Genomic DNA, 25,421 nt, shown 5'->3' with positions numbered 1-25,421 from the left:
TACCACGCGGGCGTGTCCCCCAGCATCGTACGCCCCTGTAGAATACCACGCGGGCGTGTCCCCCAGCATCGTACGCCCCTGTAGAATACCACGCGGGCGTGTCCCCCAGCATCGTACGCCCCTGTAGAATACCACGCGGACGTCTCTCCCAGCATCGTACACCCCTGTAGAATACCACGCGGGCGTCTCTCCCAGCATCGTACACCCCTGTAGAATACCACGCGGGCGTGTCCCCCAGCATCGTACACCCCTGTAGAATACCACGCGGACGTGTCCCCCAGCATCGTACGCCCCTGTAGAATACCACGCGGGCGTGTCCCCCAGCATCGTACGCCCCTGTAGACTCCCACGCGGACGTCTCCCCCAGCATCGTACACCCCTGTAGACTCCCACGCGGACGTCTCCCCCAGCATCGTACACCCCTGTAGACTCCCACGCGGACGTCTCCCCCAGCATCGTACACCCCTGTAGAATACCACGCGGACGTGTCCCCCAGCATCGTACACCCCTGTAGAATACCACGCGGGCGTGTCCCCCAGCATCGTACACCCCTGTAGAATACCACGCGGGCGTGTCCCCCAGCATCGTACACCCCTGTAGAATACCACGCGGACGTCTCCCCCAGCATCGTACACCCCTGTAGAATACCACGCGGACGTGTCCCCCAGGATCGTACACCCCTGTAGAATACCACGCGGACGTGTCCCCCAGCATCGTACGCCCCTGTAGAATACCACGCGGGCGTCTCCCCCAGCATCGTACGCCCCTGTAGAATACCACGCGGACGTCTCCCCCAGCATCGTACACCCCTGTAGAATACCACGCGGGCGTCTCCCCCAGCATCGTACACCCCTGTAGAATACCACACGGGCATCTCCCCCAGCATCGTACACCCCTGTAGAATACCACGCGGGCGTCTCTCCCAGCATCGTACGCCCCTGTAGAATACCACGCGGGCGTCACCCCCAGCATCGTACGCCCCTGTAGAATACCACGCGGACGTCTCCCCCAGCATCGTACGCCCCTGTAGAATACCACGCGGACGTCTCTCCCAGCATCGTACACCCCTGTAGAATACCACGCGGGCGTCTCTCCCAGCATCGTACACCCCTGTAGAATACCACGCGGGCGTCTCCCCCAGCATCGTACGCCCCTGTAGAATACCACGCGGGCGTGTCCCCCAGCATCGTACGCCCCTGTAGAATACCACGCGGACGTCTCTCCCAGCATCGTACACCCCTGTAGAATACCACGCGGGCGTCTCTCCCAGCATCGTACACCCCTGTAGAATACCACGCGGGCGTGTCCCCCAGCATCGTACACCCCTGTAGAATACCACGCGGACGTCTCCCCCAGCATCGTACACCCCTGTAGAATACCACGCGGACGTGTCCCCCAGGATCGTACACCCCTGTAGAATACCACGCGGACGTGTCCCCCAGCATCGTACGCCCCTGTAGAATACCACGCGGGCGTCTCCCCCAGCATCGTACGCCCCTGTAGAATACCACGCGGACGTCTCCCCCAGCATCGTACACCCCTGTAGAATACCACGCGGGCGTCTCCCCCAGCATCGTACACCCCTGTAGAATACCACACGGGCATCTCCCCCAGCATCGTACACCCCTGTAGAATACCACGCGGGCGTCTCTCCCAGCATCGTACGCCCCTGTAGAATACCACGCGGGCGTCTCCCCCAGCATCGTACGCCCCTGTAGAATACCACGCGGACGTCTCCCCCAGCATCGTACGCCCCTGTAGAATACCACGCGGACGTCTCTCCCAGCATCGTACACCCCTGTAGAATACCACGCGGGCGTCTCTCCCAGCATCGTACACCCCTGTAGAATACCACGCGGGCGTCTCCCCCAGCATCGTACGCCCCTGTAGAATACCACGCGGGCGTGTCCCCCAGCATCGTACGCCCCTGTAGAATACCACGCGGACGTCTCTCCCAGCATCGTACGCCCCTGTAGAATACCACGCGGACGTCTCCCCCAGCATCGTACGCCCCTGTAGAATACCACGCGGGCGTCTCCCCCAGCATCGTACGCCCCTGTAGAATACCACGCGGACGTCTCTCCCAGCATCGTACACCCCTGTAGAATACCACGCGGGCGTGTCCCCCAGCATCGTACACCCCTGTAGAATACCACGCGGGCGTCTCCCCCAGCATCGTACGCCCCTGTAGAATACCACGCGGACGTGTCCCCCAGCATCGTACGCCCCTGTAGAATACCACGCGGACGTGTCCCCCAGCATCGTACGCCCCTGTAGAATACCACGCGGACGTGTCCCCCAGCATCGTACACCCCTGTAGAATACCACGCGGACGTGTCCCCCAGCATCGTACACCCCTGTAGAATACCACGCGGGCGTGTCCCCCAGCATCGTACGCCCCTGTAGAATACCACGCGGACGTGTCCCCCAGCATCGTACGCCCCTGTAGAATACCACGCGGGCGTGTCCCCCAGCATCGTACACCCCTGTAGACTCCCACGCGGACGTCTCCCCCAGCATCGTACACCCCTGTAGACTCCCACGCGGACGTCTCCCCCAGCATCGTACACCCCTGTAGAATACCACGCGGACGTGTCCCCCAGCATCGTACACCCCTGTAGAATACCACGCGGGCGTGTCCCCCAGCATCGTACACCCCTGTAGAATACCACGCGGACGTCTCCCCCAGCATCGTACACCCCTGTAGAATACCACGCGGACGTGTCCCCCAGGATCGTACACCCCTGTAGAATACCACGCGGACGTGTCCCCCAGCATCGTACGCCCCTGTAGAATACCACGCGGGCGTCTCCCCCAGCATCGTACGCCCCTGTAGAATACCACGCGGACGTCTCCCCCAGCATCGTACACCCCTGTAGAATACCACGCGGGCGTCTCCCCCAGCATCGTACACCCCTGTAGAATACCACACGGGCATCTCCCCCAGCATCGTACACCCCTGTAGAATACCACGCGGGCGTCTCTCCCAGCATCGTACGCCCCTGTAGAATACCACGCGGGCGTCTCCCCCAGCATCGTACGCCCCTGTAGAATACCACGCGGACGTCTCCCCCAGCATCGTACGCCCCTGTAGAATACCACGCGGACGTCTCTCCCAGCATCGTACACCCCTGTAGAATACCACGCGGGCGTCTCTCCCAGCATCGTACACCCCTGTAGAATACCACGCGGGCGTCTCCCCCAGCATCGTACGCCCCTGTAGAATACCACGCGGGCGTGTCCCCCAGCATCGTACGCCCCTGTAGAATACCACGCGGGCGTGTCCCCCAGCATCGTACGCCCCTGTAGAATACCACGCGGACGTCTCTCCCAGCATCGTACACCCCTGTAGAATACCACGCGGGCGTCTCTCCCAGCATCGTACACCCCTGTAGAATACCACGCGGGCGTGTCCCCCAGCATCGTACACCCCTGTAGAATACCACGCGGACGTGTCCCCCAGCATCGTACGCCCCTGTAGAATACCACGCGGGCGTGTCCCCCAGCATCGTACGCCCCTGTAGACTCCCACGCGGACGTCTCCCCCAGCATCGTACACCCCTGTAGACTCCCACGCGGACGTCTCCCCCAGCATCGTACACCCCTGTAGACTCCCACGCGGACGTCTCCCCCAGCATCGTACACCCCTGTAGAATACCACGCGGACGTGTCCCCCAGCATCGTACACCCCTGTAGAATACCACGCGGGCGTGTCCCCCAGCATCGTACACCCCTGTAGAATACCACGCGGGCGTGTCCCCCAGCATCGTACACCCCTGTAGAATACCACGCGGACGTCTCCCCCAGCATCGTACACCCCTGTAGAATACCACGCGGACGTGTCCCCCAGGATCGTACACCCCTGTAGAATACCACGCGGACGTGTCCCCCAGCATCGTACGCCCCTGTAGAATACCACGCGGGCGTCTCCCGCAGCATCGTACGCCCCTGTAGAATACCACGCGGACGTCTCCCCCAGCATCGTACGCCCCTGTAGAATACCACGCGGGCGTCTCCCCCAGCATCGTACACCCCTGTAGAATACCACACGGGCATCTCCCCCAGCATCGTACACCCCTGTAGAATACCACGCGGGCGTCTCTCCCAGCATCGTACGCCCCTGTAGAATACCACGCGGGCGTCACCCCCAGCATCGTACGCCCCTGTAGAATACCACGCGGACGTCTCCCCCAGCATCGTACGCCCCTGTAGAATACCACGCGGACGTCTCTCCCAGCATCGTACACCCCTGTAGAATACCACGCGGGCGTCTCTCCCAGCATCGTACACCCCTGTAGAATACCACGCGGGCGTCTCCCCCAGCATCGTACGCCCCTGTAGAATACCACGCTGGCGTGTCCCCCAGCATCGTACGCCCCTGTAGAATACCACGCGGACGTCTCTCCCAGCATCGTACACCCCTGTAGAATACCACGCGGGCGTCTCTCCCAGCATCGTACACCCCTGTAGAATACCACGCGGGCGTCTCCCCCAGCATCGTACACCCCTGTAGAATACCACGCGGACGTGTCCCCCAGGATCGTACACCCCTGTAGAATACCACGCGGACGTGTCCCCCAGCATCGTACGCCCCTGTAGAATACCACGCGGACGTCTCCCCCAGCATCGTACGCCCCTGTAGAATACCACGCGGACGTCTCTCCCAGCATCGTACACCCCTGTAGAATACCACGCGGGCGTCTCTCCCAGCATCGTACACCCCTGTAGAATACCACGCGGGCGTCTCCCCCAGCATCGTACGCCCCTGTAGAATACCACGCGGGCGTGTCCCCCAGCATCGTACGCCCCTGTAGAATACCACGCGGACGTCTCTCCCAGCATCGTACGCCCCTGTAGAATACCACGCGGACGTCTCCCACAGCATCGTACACCCCTGTAGAATACCACGCGGGCGTCTCCCCCAGCATCGTACGCCCCTGTAGAATACCACGCGGACGTCTCTCCCAGCATCGTACACCCCTGTAGAATACCACGCGGGCGTGTCCCCCAGCATCGTACACCCCTGTAGAATACCACGCGGGCGTCTCCCCCAGCATCGTACGCCCCTGTAGAATACCACGCGGACGTCTCCCCCAGCATCGTACACCCCTGTAGAATACCACGCGGGCGTCTCCCCCAGCATCGTACGCCCCTGTAGAATACTACGCGGGCGTCTCCCCCAGCATCGTACGCCCCTGTAGAATACCACGCGGGCGTGTCCCCCAGCATCGTACACCCCTGTAGAATACCACGCGGACGTCTCCCCCAGCATCGTACACCCCTGTAGAATACCACGCGGGCGTCTCCCCCAGCATCGTACACCCCTGTAGAATACCACGCGGGCGTCTCCACCAGCATCGTACGCCCCTGTAGAATACCACGCGGGCGTCTCCCCCAGCATCGTACACCCCTGTAGAATACCACGCGGGCGTCTCCACCAGCATCGTACGCCCCTGTAGAATACCACGCGGACGTCTCCCCCAGCATCGTACGCCCCTGTAGAATACCACGCGGACGTCTCCCCCAGCATCGTACACCCCTGTAGAATACCACGCGGGCGTCTCCCCCAGCATCGTACGCCCCTGTAGAATACCACGCGGGCGTCTCCCCCAGCATCGTACACCCCTGTAGAATACCACGCGGACGTCTCCCCCAGCATCGTACGCCCCTGTAGAATACCACGCGGGCGTCTCCCCCAGCATCGTACACCCCTGTAGAATACCACGCGGGCGTCTCCCCCAGCATCGTACACCCCTGTAGAATACCACGCGGGCGTCTCCCCCAGCATCGTACACCCCTGTAGAATACCACGCGGACGTCTCCCCCAGCATCGTACGCCCCTGTAGAATACCACGCGGGCGTCTCCCCCAGCATCGTACGCCCCTGTAGAATACCACGCGGGCGTCTCCCCCAGCATCGTACACCCCTGTAGAATAGCACGCGGGCGTCTCCCCCAGCATCGTACACCCCTGTAGAATACCACGCGGGCGTCTCCCCCAGCATCGTACACCCCTGTAGAATAGCACGCGGGCGTCTCCCCCAGCATCGTACACCCCTGTAGAATAGCACGCGGGCGTCTCCCCCAGCATCGTACACCCCTGTAGAATACCACGCGGGCGTCTCCCCCAGCATCGTACACCCCTGTAGAATACCACGCGGGCGTCTCCCCCAGCATCGTACACCCCTGTAGAATACCACGCGGGCGTCTCCCCCAGCATCGTACGCCCCTGTAGAATACCACGCGGACGTCTCCCCCAGCATCGTACACCCCTGTAGAATACCACGCGGGCGTGTCCCCCAGCATCGTACGCCCCTGTAGAATAGCACGCGGGCGTGTCCCCCAGCATCGTACGCCCCTGTAGAATACCACGCGGGCGTCTCCCCCAGCATCGTACGCCCCTGTAGAATACCACGCGGGCGTGTCCCCCAGCATCGTACGCCCCTGTAGAATAGCACGCGGGCGTCTCCCCCAGCATCGTACACCCCTGTAGAATACCACGCGGACGTCTCCCCCAGCATCGTACACCCCTGTAGAATACCACGCGGGCGTCTCCCCCAGCATCGTACACCCCTGTAGAATACCACGCGGGCGTCTCCCCCAGCATCGTACACCCCTGTAGAATACCACGCGGGCGTGTCCCCCAGCATCGTACGCCCCTGTAGAATAGCACGCGGGCGTGTCCCCCAGCATCGTACGCCCCTGTAGAATACCACGCGGACGTCTCCCCCAGCATCGTACGCCCCTGTAGAATACCACGCGGGCGTCTCCCCCAGCATCGTACACCCCTGTAGAATACCACGCGGACGTCTCCCCCAGCATCGTACGCCCCTGTAGAATACCACGCGGGCATCTCCCCCAGCATCGTACGCCCCTGTAGAATACCACACGGGCGTCTCCCCCAGCATCGTACGCCCCTGTAGAATACCACGCGGGCGTGTCCCCCAGCATCGTACGCCCCTGTAGAATACCACGCGGGCGTCTCCCCCAGCATCGTACACCCCTGTAGAATACCACGCGGGCGTGTCCCCCAGCATCGTACGCCCCTGTAGAATACCACGCGGGCGTCTCCCCCAGCATCGTACGCCCCTGTAGAATACCACGCGGGCGTCTCCCCCAGCATCGTACGCCCCTGTAGAATACCACGCGGGCGTCTCCCCCAGCATCGTACACCCCTGTAGAATACCACGCGGGCGTCTCCCCCAGCATCGTACGCCCCTGTAGAATACCACGCGGGCGTGTCCCCCAGCATCGTACGCCCCTGTAGAATACCACGCGGGCGTGTCCCCCAGCATCGTACGCCCCTGTAGAATAGCACGCGGGCGTCTCCCCCAGCATCGTACGCCCCTGTAGAATACCACGCGGACGTCTCCCCCAGCATCGTACGCCCCTGTAGAATACCACGCGGGCGTGTCCCCCAGCATCGTACGCCCCTGTAGAATAGCACGCGGGCGTCTCCCCCAGCATCGTACACCCCTGTAGAATACCACGCGGGCGTCTCCCCCAGCATCGTACACCCCTGTAGAATACCACGCGGGCGTCTCCCCCAGCATCGTACGCCCCTGTAGAATACCACGCGGGCGTCTCCCCCAGCATCGTACGCCCCTGTAGAATACCACGCGGGCGTGTCCCCCAGCATCGTACGCCCCTGTAGAATACCACGCGGGCGTCTCCCCCAGCATCGTACGCCCCTGTAGAATACCACGCGGGCGTCTCCCCCAGCATCGTACGCCCCTGTAGAATACCACGCGGGCGTCTCCCCCAGCATCGTACGCCCCTGTAGAATACCACGCGGGCGTGTCCCCCAGCATCGTACGCCCCTGTAGAATACCACGCGGACGTCTCCCCCAGCATCGTACACCCCTGTAGAATACCACGCGGACGTCTCCCCCAGCATCGTACACCCCTGTAGAATACCACGCGGGCGTGTCTCCCAGCATCGTACGCCCCTGTAGAATACCACGCGGGCGTCTCCCCCAGCATCGTACGCCCCTGTAGAATACCACGCGGGCGTCTCCCCCAGCATCGTACGCCCCTGTAGAATACCACGCGGGCGTCTCCCCCAGCATCGTACGCCCCTGTAGAATACCACGCGGGCGTCTCCCCCAGCATCGTACGCCCCTGTAGAATACCACGCGGGCGTCTCCCCCAGCATCGTACACCCCTGTAGAATACCACGCGGGCGTCTCCCCCAGCATCGTACACCCCTGTAGAATACCACGCGGGCGTCTCCCCCAGCATCGTACACCCCTGTAGAATACCACGCGGGCGTCTCCCCCAGCATCGTACACCCCTGTAGAATACCACGCGGGCGTCTCCCCCAGCATCGTACGCCCCTGTAGAATACCACGCGGGCGTCTCCCCCAGCATCGTACGCCCCTGTAGAATACCACGCGGGCGTCTCCCCCAGCATCGTACGCCCCTGTAGAATACCACGCGGGCGTGTCCCCCAGCATCGTACGCCCCTGTAGAATACCACGCGGACGTCTCCCCCAGCATCGTACACCCCTGTAGAATACCACGCGGACGTCTCCCCCAGCATCGTACACCCCTGTAGAATACCACGCGGGCGTGTCTCCCAGCATCGTACGCCCCTGTAGAATACCACGCGGGCGTCTCCCCCAGCATCGTACGCCCCTGTAGAATACCACGCGGGCGTCTCCCCCAGCATCGTACGCCCCTGTAGAATACCACGCGGGCGTCTCCCCCAGCATCGTACACCCCTGTAGAATACCACGCGGGCGTCTCCCCCAGCATCGTACACCCCTGTAGAATACCACGCGGGCGTCTCCCCCAGCATCGTACACCCCTGTAGAATACCACGCGGACGTCTCCCCCAGCATCGTACACCCCTGTAGAATACCACGCGGGCGTCTCCCCCAGCATCGTACACCCCTGTAGAATACCACGCGGACGTCTCCCCCAGCATCGTACACCCCTGTAGAATACCACGCGGGCGTCTCCCCCAGCATCGTACACCCCTGTAGAATACCACGCGGGCGTCTCCCCCAGCATCGTACGCCCCTGTAGAATACCACGCGGGCGTCTCCCCCAGCATCGTACACCCCTGTAGAATACCACGCGGGCGTGTCCCCCAGCATCGTACACCCCTGTAGAATACCACGCGGGCGTCTCCCCCAGCATCGTACGCCCCTGTAGAATACCACGCGGGCGTCTCCCCCAGCATCGTACGCCCCTGTAGAATACCACGCGGGCGTCTCCCCCAGCATCGTACGCCCCTGTAGAATACCACGCGGGCGTCTCCCCCAGCATCGTACGCCCCTGTAGAATACCACGCGGGCGTCTCCCCCAGCATCGTACGCCCCTGTAGAATACCACGCGGGCGTCTCCCCCAGCATCGTACACCCCTGTAGAATACCACGCGGGCGTGTCCCCCAGCATCGTACGCACCTGTAGAATACCACGCGGGCGTGTCCCCCAGCATCGTACGCCCCTGTAGAATACTCCTGACACCACAATGGGGGGCTGGACCCGCGCTGAGGACACGGCCTCCCCCTGTTCTCCTAGACTGAGTGTCTGTGAGGCAGAGGAGCATGCGCAATCAATGACGAGAACTCGCACAACGAAATAGCGCGTTACAGTGAACACGCCCACAAAAATGACGAGAACACGCCCAAATCAGGAGACGGAAGTGACGTCATGACTTGATGGCGCCCATACAGCCTAGGGGCGGATGTTAGTGTAAAAGCTCCTTCCAGGCATGACGTCATTTCAACACGCCCACATGATAGGGGGCGTGGTCTTATTGCAGCCCTTCGTTTCCAGCCCCTTCCCCCTGCATGATTATGGTGGACGAGAGGCATTATCGCCACGCCCACCGACAAAGGCGGTCACGCCCACTGAGCTGCAAGGAGCCCGTACATACAGTGTAGCGTCTGCACCCCGGAAGAGGTCGCACCGCACCGGAAGTGGCTGCTAGTATTATTGTTTAGGGCGGAAGCACGTGCGGAACCGTCAGGAAGAGAGATCGGAGCTGAGGCCGCGGCGCTGACGGATCCCGGAGCACGGGTGACGTGTGGACAGGTGACGTATGTACAGGTGACGTGTGGACAGGTGACGTGTGGACAGGTGACGTGTGAGGTGTATACAGGTGCCGTGTGAGGTATATACAGGTGACGTGTGAGGTATATACAGGTGACGTGTGAGGTATGTACAGGTGACGTGTGAGGTGTATACAGGTGCCGTGTGAGGTATGTACAGGTGACGTGTGAGGTGTGTACAGGTGACGTGTGAGGTATGTACAGGTGACGTGTGAGGTATGTACAGGTGACGTGTGAGGTGTATACAGGTGCCGTGTGAGGTATATACAGGTGACGTGTGAGGTATATACAGGTGACGTGTGAGGTATGTACAGGTGACGTGTGAGGTATATACAGGTGACGTGTGAGGTATATACAGGTGACGTGTGAGGTATATACAGGTGACGTGTGAGGTGTGTACAGGTGACGTGTGAGGTATATACAGGTGCCGTGTGAGGTGTGTACAGGTGACGTGTGGACAGGTGACGCATATACAGGTGACGTGTGGACAGGTGACGTGTGGACAGGTGACGCATATACAGGTGACGTGTGGACAGGTGACGTGTGGACAGGTGACGTATATACAGGTGACGTGTGTACAGGTGACGTGTGTACAGGTGACGTGTGTACAGGTGACGTGTGGACAGGTGACGTGTGTACAGGTGACGTGTGTACAGGTGACGTATGGACAGGTGACGTATATACAGGTGACGTATGGACAGGTGACGTGTGTACAGGTGACGTGTGTACAGGTGACGTGTGGACAGGTGACGTGTGTACAGGTGACGTGTGGACAGGTGACGTGTGGACAGGTGACGTATGGACAGGTGACGTATGGACAGGTGACGTATATACAGGTGACGTGTGGACAGGTGACGTATATACAGGTGACGTGTGGACAGGTGACGTGTGGACAGGTGCCGTGTGAGGTGTGTACAGGTGACGTATGGACAGGTGACGTATGGACAGGTGACGTGTGGACAGGTGACGTGTGGACAGGTGACGTATGTACAGGTGACGTGTGGACAGGTGACGTATATACAGGTGACGTATGGACAGGTGACGTATGGACAGGTGACGTATATACAGGTGACGTGTGGACAGGTGACGTATGTACAGGTGACGTGTGGACAGGTGACGTGTGTACAGGTGCCGTGTGAGGTGTGTACAGGTGACGTATGGACAGGTGACGTATGGACAGGTGACGTATATACAGGTGACGTGTGGACAGGTGACGTATGTACAGGTGACGTGTGGACAGGTGACGTATATACAGGTGATGTGTGTACAGGTGCCGTGTGAGGTGTGGACAGGTGACGTATGGACAGGTGACGTGTGGACAGGTGACGTATATACAGGTGACGTGTGGACAGGTGACGTGTGTACAGGTGCCGTGTGAGGTGTGGACAGGTGACGTATGGACAGGTGACGTATGGACAGGTGACGTATGGACAGGTGACGTATGGACAGGTGCCGTGTGAGGTGTGGACAGGTGACGTATGGACAGGTGACGTATGGACAGGTGACGTATGGACAGGTGACGTATATACAGGTGACGTGTGGACAGGTGACGTATGTACAGGTGACGTGTGGACAGGTGACGTATGTACAGGTGACGTGTGGACAGGTGACGTATATACAGGTGACGTATGGACAGGTGACGTATGGACAGGTGACGTATATACAGGTGACGTGTGGACAGGTGACGTATGTACAGGTGACGTGTGGACAGGTGACGTGTGTACAGGTGCCGTGTGAGGTGTGTACAGGTGACGTATGGACAGGTGACGTATGGACAGGTGACGTATATACAGGTGACGTGTGGACAGGTGACGTATGTACAGGTGACGTGTGGACAGGTGACGTATATACAGGTGACGTGTGTACAGGTGCCGTGTGACGTGTGGACAGGTGACGTATGGACAGGTGACGTGTGGACAGGTGACGTATATACAGGTGACGTGTGGACAGGTGACGTGTGTACAGGTGCCGTGTGAGGTGTGGACAGGTGACGTATGGACAGGTGACGTATGGACAGGTGACGTATGGACAGGTGACGTATGGACAGGTGCCGTGTGAGGTGTGGACAGGTGACGTATGGACAGGTGACGTATGGACAGGTGACGTATGGACAGGTGACGTATGGACAGGTGACGTATGGACAGGTGCCGTGTGAGGTGTGGACAGGTGACGTATGGACAGGTGACGTATGGACAGGTGACGTATGGACAGGTGCCGTGTGAGGTGTGTACAGGTGACGTATGTACAGGTGACGTGTGGACAGGTGACGTGTGAGGTGTATACAGGTGACGTGTGTACAGGTGACGTGTGAGGTGTGTACAGGTGACGTGTGAGGTGTGTACAGGTGACGTGTGTGATGTGTACAGGTGACATGTGAGGTGTGTACAGGTGACGTGTGAGGTGTGTACAGGTGCCGTGTGAGGTGTGTACAGGTGCCGTGTGAGGTGTGTACAGGTGCCGTGTGAGGTGTATACAGGTGACGTGTGGACAGGTGCCGTGTGAGGTGTATACAGGTGCCGTGTGAGGTGTGTACAGGTGCCGTGTGAGGTGTGTACAGGTGCCGTGTGAGGTGTGTACAGGTGCCGTGTGAGGTGTGTACAGGTGCCGTGTGAGGTGTGTACAGGTGCCGTGTGAGGTGTGTACAGGTGCCGTGTGAGGTGTGTACAGGTGACGTGTGAGGTGTGTACAGGTGCCGTGTGAGGTGTGTACAGGTGCCGTGTGAGGTGTGTACAGGTGCCGTGTGAGGTGTGTACAGGTGCCGTGTGAGGTGTGTACAGGTGCCGTGTGAGGTGTGTACAGGTGACGTGTGAGGTGTGTACAGGTGCCGTGTGAGGTGTGTACAGGTGCCGTGTGAGGTGTGTACAGGTGCCGTGTGAGGTGTGTACAGGTGCCGTGTGAGGTGTGTACAGGTGCCGTGTGAGGTGTGTACAGGTGCCGTGTGAGGTGTGTACAGGTGACGTGTGAGGTGTGTACAGGTGCCGTGTGAGGTGTGTACAGGTGCCGTGTGAGGTGTGTACAGGTGCCGTGTGAGGTGTGTACAGGTGCCGTGTGAGGTGTGTACAGGTGCCGTGTGAGGTGTGTACAGGTGCCGTGTGAGGTGTGTACAGGTGCCGTGTGAGGTGTGTACAGGTGCCGTGTGAGGTGTATACAGGTGGCGCGCGAGGTGTGTATACAGGTGCCGTGTGAGGTGTGTACAGGTGCCGTGTGAGGTGTGTACAGGTGCCGTGTGAGGTGTGTACAGGTGCCGTGTGAGGTGTATACAGGTGCCGTGTGAGGTGTATACAGGTGCCGTGTGAGGTGTATACAGGTGCCGTGTGAGGTGTATACAGGTGACGTGTGGACAGGTGGCGCGCGAGGTGTGTATACAGGTGGCGCGCGAGGTGTGTATACAGGTGGCGCGCGAGGTGTGTATACAGGTGGCGCGCGAGGTGTGTATACAGGTGGCGCGCGAGGTGTGTATACAGGTGGCGCGCGAGGTGTGTATACAGGTGGCGCGCGAGGTGTGTATACAGGTGGCGCGCGAGGTGTGTATACAGGTGACGCGCGAGGTGTGTATACAGGTGGCGCGCGAGGTGTGTATACAGGTGGCGCGCGTACAGGTAGGGCCGGCCTTAGCCTGAATGGCGCCCTGTGGAATACTGCCCTTTGGTGCCCCCCGCTACTGATTTTGTACCCAGTTTCCAGGAAACAAACGAGGACCAGAGGCAATTTTTTTTATAGCCTAAGAAAATTGATTTCTTCAAATGTACAATAAAGTCCTGCAGATTTGTGCTGGAGAATCTGCTTCTCAGTCCACATTAATTCCACCACATCTCGTACACGCTGTGTGCCTGGACTTTACATTGTGGATGGTACATATGGATCCCCCCAATGGGGCGCACATGTATCTGCAGAATGAGGCGCTGCTGCTCTTTGTGGAGAGATGGTATAAATTCATATACACTTAGAGCAGCGCAGGTCGTGGTCCCATTGGTGGGATCAACATCTACTATACAAATCCTGAGGATAAATGTACCAGATGATGGCACACAAGGCACCATGGAGCCGGCGGCCGATGCTGCGTGTACAACGGACCAAAAAGTCCAAAATACAGATGTTAAAGGGGAATGTACGAAATTAGAAAAAAATCTCTGCTTTCTACATAATAAAGAGTCCTCAGGTTATATGTGTTGCTGCCTCTCAGCTCCAATGACCTGAACAGACTGAGGTGCAGCACCACATACACAACGCCCCCCGTCCTTATGGTGTGTATGTGTTGCTGCCTCTCAGCTCCAATGACCTGAACAGACTGAGGTGCAGTACCACATACACAACGCCCCCCCGTCCTTATGGTGTGTATGTGGTGCTGCCTCTCAGCTCCACTACCCTGAGCAGACTGAGGTGCAGCACCACATACACAACGCCCCCCGTCCTTATGGTGTGTATGTGGTGCTGCCTCTCAGCTCCAATGACCTGAACAGACTGAGGTGCAGTACCACATACACAACGCCCCCCCGTCCTTATGGTGTGTATGTGGTGCTGCCTCTCAGCTCCACTACCCTGAGCAGACTGAGGTGCAGCACCACATACACAACGCCCCCCGTCCTTATGGTGTGTATGTGGTGCTGCCTCTCAGCTCCAATGACCTGAACAGACTGAGGTGCAGCACCACATACACACCATAAGGGAGGGGCACGGTGTATGGAAGAACTACGGCATATATACTGTAATCCCTTTATTAACCAGACTGGGCACACCCCATTTGGCAATGCTGCAAATAATTTTGTTGGAAAATTTGTAAGATAAATCCACGCCGAATAATGTAATATGCAGAACTTCATAATGCACACCTCAGCTGCTGCAGACCCTCATAATACACACCTCAGCTGCTGCAGAACCCCATAATACACACCTCAGCTGCTGCAGAACCCCATAATACACACCTCAGCTGCTGCAGAACCCCATAATACACACCTCAGCTGCTGCAGAACCCCATAATACACACCTCAGCTGCTGCAGAACTTCATAATGCACACCTCAGCTGCTGCAGACCCTCATAATACACACCTCAGCTGCTGCAGAACCCCATAATACACACCTCAGCTGCTGCAGAACCCCATAATACACACCTCAGCTGCTGCAGAACCCCATAATACACACCTCAGCTGCTGCAGAACCCCATAATACACACCTCAGCTGCTGCAGAACTTCATAATGCACACCTCAGCTGCTGCAGAACCCCATAATACACATCTCAGCTGCTGCAGAACCCCATAATACACACCTCAGCTGCCGCAGAACCTCATAATACACACCTCAGCTGCTGCAGAACATCATAATACACACCTCAGCTGCTGCAGAACCCCATAATACACACCTCAGCTGCTGCAGAACCCCATAATACACAACTCAGCTGCTGCAGAACCCCATAATACACAACTCAGCTGCTGCAGAACCCCATAATACACACCTCAGCTGCTGCAGAACCCCATAATACACACCTCAGCTGCTGCAGAACCCCATAATACACATCTCAGCTGCTGCAGAACCCCATAATACACACCTCAGCTGCTGCAGAACCCCATAATACACACCTCAGCTGCTGCAGAACCCCATAATACACAACTCAGCTGCTGCAGAACCCCATAATACACACCTCAGCGGCTGCAGAACCCCATAATACACACCTCAGCTGCTGCAGAACCTCATAATACACACCTCAGCTGCTGCAGAACCCCATAATACACAACTCAGCTACTGCAGAACCCCATAATACACAACTCAGCTACTGCAGAACCCCATAATACACACCTCAGCTGCTGCAGAACCCCATAATACACAACTCAGCTACTGCAGAACCCCATAATACACACCTCAGCGGCTGCAGAACCTCATAATACACACCTCAGCTGCCGCAGAACCTCATAATACACACCTCAGCTGCTGCAGAACCTCATAATACACACCTCAGCTGCTGCAGAACCCCATAATACACACCTCAGCTGCTGCAGAACCTCATAATACACACCTCAGCTGCTGCAGAACCCCATAATACACAACTCAGCTACTGCAGAACCCCATAATACACAACTCAGCTACTGCAGAACCCCATAATACACACCTCAGCTGCTGCAGAACCCCATAATACACAACTCAGCTACTGCAGAACCCCATAATACACAACTCAGCTACTGCAGAACCCCATAATACACACCTCAGCTGCCGCAGAACCCCATAATACACACCTCAGCTGCCGCATAACCCCATAATACACACCTCAGCTGCCGCAGAACCTCATAATACACACCTCAGCTGCCGCAGAACCTCATAATACACACCTCAGCTGCTGCAGAACCTCATAATACACACCTCAGCTGCTGCAGAACCCCATAATACACACCTCAGCGGCTGCAGAACCCCATAATACACATCTCAGCTGCCGCAGAACCTCATAATACACACCTCAGCTGCTGCAGAACCCCATAATACACACCTCAGCTGCTGCAGAACCCCATAATACACACCTCAGCTGCCGCAGAACCCCATAATACACACCTCAGCTGCCGCAGAACCCCATAATACACACCTCAGCTGCCGCAGAACCTCATAATACACATCTCAGCTGCCGCAGAACCTCATAATACACACCTCAGCTGCCGCAGAACCTCATAATACACACCTCAGCTGCTGCAGAACCCCATAATACACACCTCAGCTGCCGCAGAACCTCATAATACACACCTCAGCTGCTGCAGAACCCCATAATACACACCTCAGCTGCCGCAGAACCTCATAATACACACCTCAGCTGCCGCATAACCCCATAATACACACCTCAGCTGCCGCAGAACCTCATAATACACACCTCAGCTGCTGCAGAACCTCATAATACACACCTCAGCTGCTGCAGAACCCCATAATACACACCTCAGCGGCTGCAGAACCCCATAATACACATCTCAGCTGCCGCAGAACCTCATAATACACACCTCAGCTGCTGCAGAACCCCATAATACACACCTCAGCTGCTGCAGAACCCCATAATACACACCTCAGCTGCCGCAGAACCCCATAATACACACCTCAGCTGCCGCAGAACCCCATAATACACACCTCAGCTGCCGCAGAACCTCATAATACACACCTCAGCTGCCGCAGAACCCCATAATACACACCTCAGCTGCTGCAGAACCCCATAATACACACCTCAGCTGCTGCAGAACCCCATAATACACACCTCAGCTGCTGCAGAACCCCATAATACACATCTCAGCTGCTGCAGAACCCCATAATACACACCTCAGCTGCTGCAGAACCCCATAATACACACCTCAGCTGCTGCAGAACCTCATAATACACACCTCAGCTGCTGCAGAACCCCATAATACACACCTCAGCTGCTGCAGAACCCCATAATACACACCTCAGCTGCTGCAGAACCCCATAATACACACCTCAGCTGCCGCAGAACCCCATAATACACACCTCAGCTGCCGCAGAACCTCATAATACACACCTCAGCTGCCGCAGAACCCCATAATACACACCTCAGCTGCCGCAGAACCCCATAATACACACCTCAGCTGCCGCAGAACCTCATAATACACACCTCAGCTGCTGCAGAACCTCATAATACACACCTCAGCTGCTGCAGAACCCCATAATACACACCTCAGCTGCTGCAGAACCCCATAATACACACCTCAGCTGCTGCAGAACCCCATAATACACACCTCAGCTGCCGCAGAACCCCATAATACACACCTCAGCTGCCGCAGAACCTCATAATACACATCTCAGCTGCCGCAGAACCTCATAATACACACCTCAGCTGCCGCAGAACCCCATAATACACACCTCAGCTGCCGCAGAACCTCATAATACACACCTCAGCTGCCGCAGAACCTCATAATACACACCTCAGCTGCTGCAGAACCTCATAATACACACCTCAGCTGCTGCAGAACCCCATAATACACACCTCAGCTGCTGCAGAACCCCATAATACACACCTCAGCGGCTGCAGAACCCCATAATACACATCTCAGCTGCCGCAGAACCTCATAATACACACCTCAGCTGCTGCAGAACCCCATAATACACACCTCAGCTGCCGCAGAACCTCATAATACACACCTCAGCTGCTGCAGAACCTCATAATACACACCTCAGCTGCTGCAGAACCCCATAATACACACCTCAGCGGCTGCAGAACCCCATAATACACACCTCAGCTGCTGCAGAACCTCATAATACACACCTCAGCTGCTGCAGAACCCCATAATACACACCTCAGCTGCCGCAGAACCCCATAATACACACCTCAGCTGCCGCAGAACCCCATAATACACACCTCAGCTGCCGCAGAACCTCATAATACACATCTCAGCTGCTGCAGAACCCCATAATACACACCTCAGCTGCTGCAGAACCCCATAATACACACCTCAGCTGCTGCAGATCCCCATAATACACACCTCAGCTGCTGCAGAACCCCATAATACACACCTCAGCTGCTGCAGAACCCCATAATACACACCTCAGCTGCTGCAGAACCTCATAATACACACCTCAGCTGCCGCAGAACCTCATAATACACACCTCAGCTGCCGCAGAACCTCATAATACACATCTCAGCTGCCGCAGAACCTCATAATACACACCTCAGCTGCCGCAGAACCCCATAATACACACCTCAGCTGCCGCAGAACCTCATAATACACACCTCAGCTGCCGCAGAACCTCATAATACACACCTCAGCTGCTGCAGAACCTCATAATACACACCTCAGCTGCTGCAGAACCCCATAATACACACCTCAGCTGCTGCAGAACCTCATAATACACACCTCAGCTGCTGCAGAACCCCATAATACACACCTCAGCTGCTGCAGAACCTCATAATACATACCTCAGCTACTGCAGAACCCCATAATACACACCTCAGCGGCTGCAGAACCCCATAATACACACCTCAGCTGCTGCAGAACCCCATAATACACACCTCAGCGGCTGCAGAACCCCATAATACACACCTCAGCTGCTGCAGAACCTCATAATACACACCTCAGCTGCTGCAGAACCCCATAATACACACCTCAGCTGCTGCAGAACCTCATAATACACACCTCAGCTGCTGCAGAACCTCATAATACACACCTCAGCTACTGCAGAACCCCATAATACACAACTCAGCTGCTGCAGAACCTCATAATACACCTCAGCTGCTGCAGAACCTCATAATACACACCTCAGCTGCTGCAGAACCCCATAATACACACCTCAGCTGCTGCAGAACCTCATAATACACAACTCAGCTGCTGCAGAACCTCATAATACACAACTCAGCTGCTGCAGAACCTCATAATACACACCTCAGCTGCTGCAGAACCCATAATACACAACTCAGCTGCTGCAGAACCTCATAATACACACCTCAGCTGCTGCAGAACCTCATAATACACCTCAGCTGCTGCAGAACCCATAATACACAACTCAGCTGCTGCAGAACCTCATAATACACACCTCAGCTGCTGCAGAACCCATAATACACACCTCAGCTGCTGCAGAACCCATAATACACAACTCAGCTGCTGCAGAACCTCATAATACACACCTCAGCTGCTGCAGAACCCATAATACAGAACTCAGCTGCTGCAGAACCTCATAATACACCTCAGCTGCTGCAGAACCTCATAATACACACCTCAGCTGCTGCAGAACCCCATAATACACACCTCAGCTACTGCAGAACCCCATAATACACACCTCAGCTGCTGCAGAACCCCATAATACACACCTCAGCTGCTGACGATGAATTACATTGATAGAATGGCCTTCATAACAACACTAAGGCTAAGTTCACACAGGACATCTTTTGTAGCATTTTTGAGGTCACACGGATGCCCCTATATGCAGCATTTCCTCCCCCAGCAGAGTCTATGGGATTGCTCTTTTGCAGTCCGCACTGGGCATCTTTTGTTGGCTGCGTTTTTGAAGATGCAGCTGTCAGTTCTTTATGCGTTTTCATTTTTGAACCCTTCCAGTCAATAGATTAGAGTTAAAAACCGCATTAGGTAAAACGCGATAAAAATGTGTCAAAAACACATTGCGGTTTTTTTATGCATTTTTGCCGCGGTGCATTTTTGGTGCATTCTTGGGACAAAAACACTGCATATTTGTGGTAAAAAAGGGAACCAGCACGATCTGAAATTGGCATGCATCATATAAAAAGTGAAAATTCACACATTTATTCCAACTGTACTATAATAAAAAAATGAGATTTTTAGCAAATAATTGATCAATTCTTTGAGCCACCCCTGCCAACGTCACGGCAAATCTCAATAGGGGGGTCCTACTCTACATTCTGTATTTCATGTGCCATGCGGCCTCCTAGATAAAGTTAAAAGCAGAACCATAATGGAGCACACATACCTGTAACCTGTATATATAGCCGCTTCTATGTTGCAATAGAGGCACTTGTGGATAGAGGCCAGCCCAGGTCCCAGCATGTGGAGCAAGCTCTACACATACCAGGACTATATCAGAACTGACCCTCCCAGTGCCAAACAGCAACCATTGATAAAGGCGGACCAGATCCAAGTATGGTGCTTAATTAGCATTGCCTGTGGAAAGGGTGAGGCAACTGAATGTGAACAGCTACCAACAGGAGGAATATATTGCAAGCCAAAATCAGGCGTGCATGGTAGGGTGTTGGTCAGACACCAGATTTGTAGCATAACTACGGTCAAAACAGAGAAAAAAAGGGAACCAGCACGATCTGAAATTGGCATGCATCATATAAAAAGTGAAAATTCACAAATTTATTCCAACTGTACTATAATAAAAAAATGAGATTTTTAGCAAATAATTGATCAATTTTTTGAGCCACCCCTGCCAACGTCACGGCAAATCTCAATAGGGGGGTGCCTTTTTTGCAACATAGAAGCGGTTATATATACAGGTTGCAGGTATGTGTGCTCTATTATGGTTCTGCTTTTAACTTTATCTAGGAGGCCGCAGGGCACATGAAATACAGAATGTAGAGTAGGACCCCCCTATTGAGATTTGCCGTGACGTTGGCAGGGGTGGCTCAAAAAATTGATCAATTATTTGCTAAAAATCTCATTTTTTTTATTGTAGTACAGTTGGAATAAATCTGTGAATTTTCACTTTATATGATGCATGCCAATTTCAGATCGTGCTGGCTCCCCTCTCTCTCTGGTCGTAGTTATGCTACAAATTCTGGTGGCCGGTCACCACCATGCTATGCACGCCTGATTTTGGTTTGCTTTGTATTCCTCCTGTTGGTAGCTGTTCAGACTCAGTTACCTCACCCCTTTCCACAGGCAATGCTAATTAAGCACCATCTTGGATCTGGTCCGCCTTTATCAATGGTTGCTGTTTGGCACTGGGAGGATCAGTTCTGATATAGTCCTGGTATGGTGTAGAGCTTGCTCCACATGCTGGGACCTGGGCTGGCCTCTATCCACAAGTGCCTTTTTTGCAACATAGAAGCGGTTATATACAGGTTACAGGTATGTGTGCTCCATTATGGTTCTGCTTTTAACTTTATCTAGGAGGCCGCATGGCACATGAAATACAGAATATAGAGTAGGACCCCCTATTGAGATTTGCCGTGACGTTGGCAGGGGTGGCTCAAAGAATTGATCAATTATTTGCTAAAAATCTCATTTTTTTATTGTAGTACAGTTGGAATAAATCTATGAATTTTCACTTTATATGATGCATGCCAATTTCAGATCGTGCTGGCTCCCCTCTCTCTATATTTGTGGTAAAAAAGATGCCCCGTGTGAACATCCCCTAAACCATTCCATGTGATGGGCAGACGGCAGTGACGCCAGGTAACATATGAGACTCCGCTGTTATTTTCTACCAGGTAAGGAACCTGACGGCTGATTCCTCCTGCACGACCCCCGCGTGGAGAATCAGACACCGGCTCCATTATTGCAGTCCTGTATATTTTACTCTGTTTCTTCCACATTTCATATAAAACACATTTTATCTCTGCCGAGGACGATGCAGTCAGGGTGAGGAGCCAGGAGGCCGGTGCCCAGTGGCTTCTCCCTGCTCTGCTGCACAGTGACTGGTCGAACCCCCAAAATGTGTAATACACACTGTTAGGATTTCATTTGCCAATGAAATCACTCACAAGTGATTTGCAGACTCGGGGTCATCTGCTGAATGACGTCTCCTCCTGCTTCTCTCATTGTTATCATTTTCAATTTGAGAGGAACAGGAGGAGACGTCATCAGCAGATGACCACACATTGCAAATCACATGTGAGTGATCAGGTGACAACTACTCGAATCAGCACGTGAAATCCTAACAGAGCGCATATTACACACCTATAGGATATGGCAGGTCAATATTCAGAATTACATTACATTACATTACACACTATACGTGACATGTACAGGGCATATGTAGGGTGTATAATCTAATATATAAAGCTGAGTGTGTGTGTGTGTGTGTGTATATATATATATATGTGTGTGTGTGTGTGTGTGTGTGTGTGTGTGTGTGTATATATATATATATATATATATATATATATGTATGTGTGTCCGTCCAATAAAGGAATCTGCACCGTCACATTTACAATCACAAAATTTTGCACAGACGCCCCATGTGACCCAGGGAACATCATAGGCTATGTTTTGATGAGAAATTTTAACCCCACACTTTACAGTTATTCGCCGCAAAAACCTGCTTACACTAAAATCAATGGCGCTGGGAACTACAGGTCATTAATAAGAGCTGTAATTGGTTGCTATAGGCAACAAAGGACATTCTTTTTTTTTTTTAAGACAGGTAATGTGTCAGATAATATGATGTCAATAGAGACAAATACAGACACACACAGAGACACAGAGTCTGATACAGAGACACACAAACACAGAGACAGACACAGAGAGATACACACACACACACACACACACACACACACTCTGAGACTGATGCAGGGACACACACAGGGACAGAGACACACACAGGGACAGGGACACACACAGGGACAGGGACACACACAGGGACAGGGACACACACAGGGACAGGGACACACACTGACAGAGACACACAGAAACAGACACAGAGACCTAGACACAGACATAGAATCACAGAGACTGATATAGACAGAGAAGAGACACACAGAGATAAAGAGAGAGAGAGACACAGAGACACACAGACATACAGAGACTGACAAACAGAGACTGATACAGAGACACACAGAGACATAGACACACAAAGACTGATTCAGAGACACAGAGGCACAGAGAAAGAGACTGAGAAAGAGACGGAGACACACACACAGGGACACACAGAGGCACTCATACAGAGACAGAGACAAAGACACGGACACAGAAACAGACACATACAGAGACCCATTCAAACACAGAGACACACAGACAGAGACACAGAGGCAGAGACACACAGAGACAGACACAGAGAGATACACAGACAGACACACGCAGAGACCCACAAAGACAGAAACACACAGAGACACACAGAGACAGACACAGATATAGTCACAGAGACAGAGATAGACAGAGACACACAGAGATACATACAAGCACAGACACGCAGAGACAGAAACACACAGAGAGAGCGGGAGACAGACAGACAGAGAGGGACACAGAGGCAGAGACACACAGAGACAGACACATAGACAGAGATACAGACAGACACACACAGAGACCCATAAAGACAGAAACACACAGAGACAGACACAGAGACACAGATATAGTCACAGAGACACACAGAGATACATACATACAAACACAAGCACAGACAGGCAGAAACACAGAGAGAGAGCGGGAGACAGACAGAGAGGGACACAGAGAGTGGCGAGAGGGAGAGAGACAATTACTTTCCCGGGCACCGCTAGGTACTACAGCTAGTAAATGTATATATGTATCTATTACCCCCCTACACATGCTCTGGGTGGGTGCCACTGTGGCCGCAGCTGCAGGGCCCACTGGCATGACATCACAGGCTCCCCCTGATGTCATTACACCTATCCAGGGCCCACAGCTGCAGAGCAAGGGCGATACAGAGAGCCAGTGGCCATCCAGTCCTCAATGGTGTTCAACCATGCATCCGAGGATATAGCAATGGCCTCCATCACCCACAGGCCCCGTCACTGCCACTGCATAAATTACACAATATACATGACACATACATAGATACTATGGAAAAGATAGATGGATGCAGGGTCGGGACTGGGGTGTCTGGGGTCCACAGGAGGAGTTAACTCTAGAGGCCACACAACTATATACAAATAGCTGCAGGAGCCCCACACAGCCTCCTATGCACAGCAGGAGCCCCCACGCAGCCTCCTATGCACAGCAGGAGCCCCCACGCAGCCTCCTATGCACAGCAGGAGCCCCCACGCAGCCTCCTATGCACAGCAGGAGCCCCCACGCAGCCTCCTATGCACAGCAGGAGCCCCCACGCAGCCTCCTATGCACAGCAGGAGCCCCCACGCAGCCTCCTATGCACAGCAGGAGCCCCCACGCAGCCTCCTATGCACAGCAGGAGCCCCCACGCAGCCTCCTATGCACAGCAGGAGCCCCCACGCAGCCTCCTATGCACAGCAGGAGCCCCCACGCAGCCTCCTATGCACAGCAGGAGCCCCCACGCAGCCTCCTATGCACAGCAGGAGCCCCCACGCAGCCTCCTATGCACAGCAGGAGCCCCCACGCAGCCTCCTATGCACAGCAGGAGCCCCCACGCAGCCTCCTATGCACAGCAGGAGCCCCCACGCAGCCTCCTATGCACAGCAGGAGCCCCCACGCAGCCTCCTATGCACAGCAGGAGCCCCCACGCAGCCTCCTATGCACAGCAGGAGCCCCCACGCAGCCTCCTATGCACAGCAGGAGCCCCCACGCAGCCTCCTATGCACAGCAGGAGCCCCCACGCAGCCTCCTATGCACAGCAGGAGCCCCCACGCAGCCTCCTATGCACAGCAGGAGCCCCCACGCAGCCTCCTATGCACAGCAGGAGCCCCCACGCAGCCTCCTATGCACAGCAGGAGCCCCCACGCAGCCTCCTATGCACAGCAGGAGCCCCCACGCAGCCTCCTATGCACAGCAGGAGCCCCCACGCAGCCTCCTATGCACAGCAGGAGCCCCCACGCAGCCTCCTATGCACAGCAGGAGCCCCCACGCAGCCTCCTATGCACAGCAGGAGCCCCCACGCAGCCTCCTATGCACAGCAGGAGCCCCCACGCAGCCTCCTATGCACAGCAGGAGCCCCCACGCAGCCTCCTATGCACAGCAGGAGCCCCCACGCAGCCTCCTATGCACAGCAGGAGCCCCCACGCAGCCTCCTATGCACAGCAGGAGCCCCCACGCAGCCTCCTA

The 25,421-nt window shown here is 55.5% G+C and overlaps 2 protein-coding genes across 8 annotated transcripts in view; one reads left to right on the top strand and one right to left on the bottom strand.

Moving 5' to 3' along the window:
* LRRC74A (leucine rich repeat containing 74A) overlaps window positions 1-9,528 on the bottom strand; it is a 161,933-nt gene extending 152,405 nt beyond the window's left edge. The window contains exon 1 of the mRNA XM_075330587.1: window positions 9,410-9,528. Coding sequence (XP_075186702.1) covers window positions 9,410-9,443 — 34 coding nt within the window. The 5' untranslated portion in view covers window positions 9,444-9,528. The remainder of the gene's footprint in view (window positions 1-9,409) is intronic.
* A 426-nt stretch (window positions 9,529-9,954) lies between these two features.
* Window positions 9,955-25,421, top strand: part of ANGEL1 (angel homolog 1) — a 42,442-nt gene continuing 26,975 nt past the window's right edge. For 2 of the 7 annotated variants that reach the window (XM_075330563.1, XM_075330557.1), the window contains exon 1: window positions 9,981-10,057. In XM_075330563.1, the coding sequence (XP_075186678.1) occupies window positions 10,050-10,057 (8 nt within the window). In that variant the 5' untranslated portion in view covers window positions 9,981-10,049. Of the gene's footprint in view, window positions 10,058-11,972; window positions 11,995-13,393; window positions 13,404-21,800; window positions 21,903-25,421 lie in introns of those variants that run through there. The other 5 variants (XM_075330560.1, XM_075330558.1, XM_075330559.1 and 2 more) reach the window with 5 other exon arrangements.

This window comes from Anomaloglossus baeobatrachus, chromosome 12 (genome assembly GCF_048569485.1).
Source record: "Anomaloglossus baeobatrachus isolate aAnoBae1 chromosome 12, aAnoBae1.hap1, whole genome shotgun sequence".
NCBI lineage: Eukaryota > Metazoa > Chordata > Amphibia > Anura > Aromobatidae > Anomaloglossus > Anomaloglossus baeobatrachus.
The sequence above is the reverse complement of the archived record's forward strand: the minus strand, read 5'-3'. Positions and strand labels throughout refer to the sequence as shown.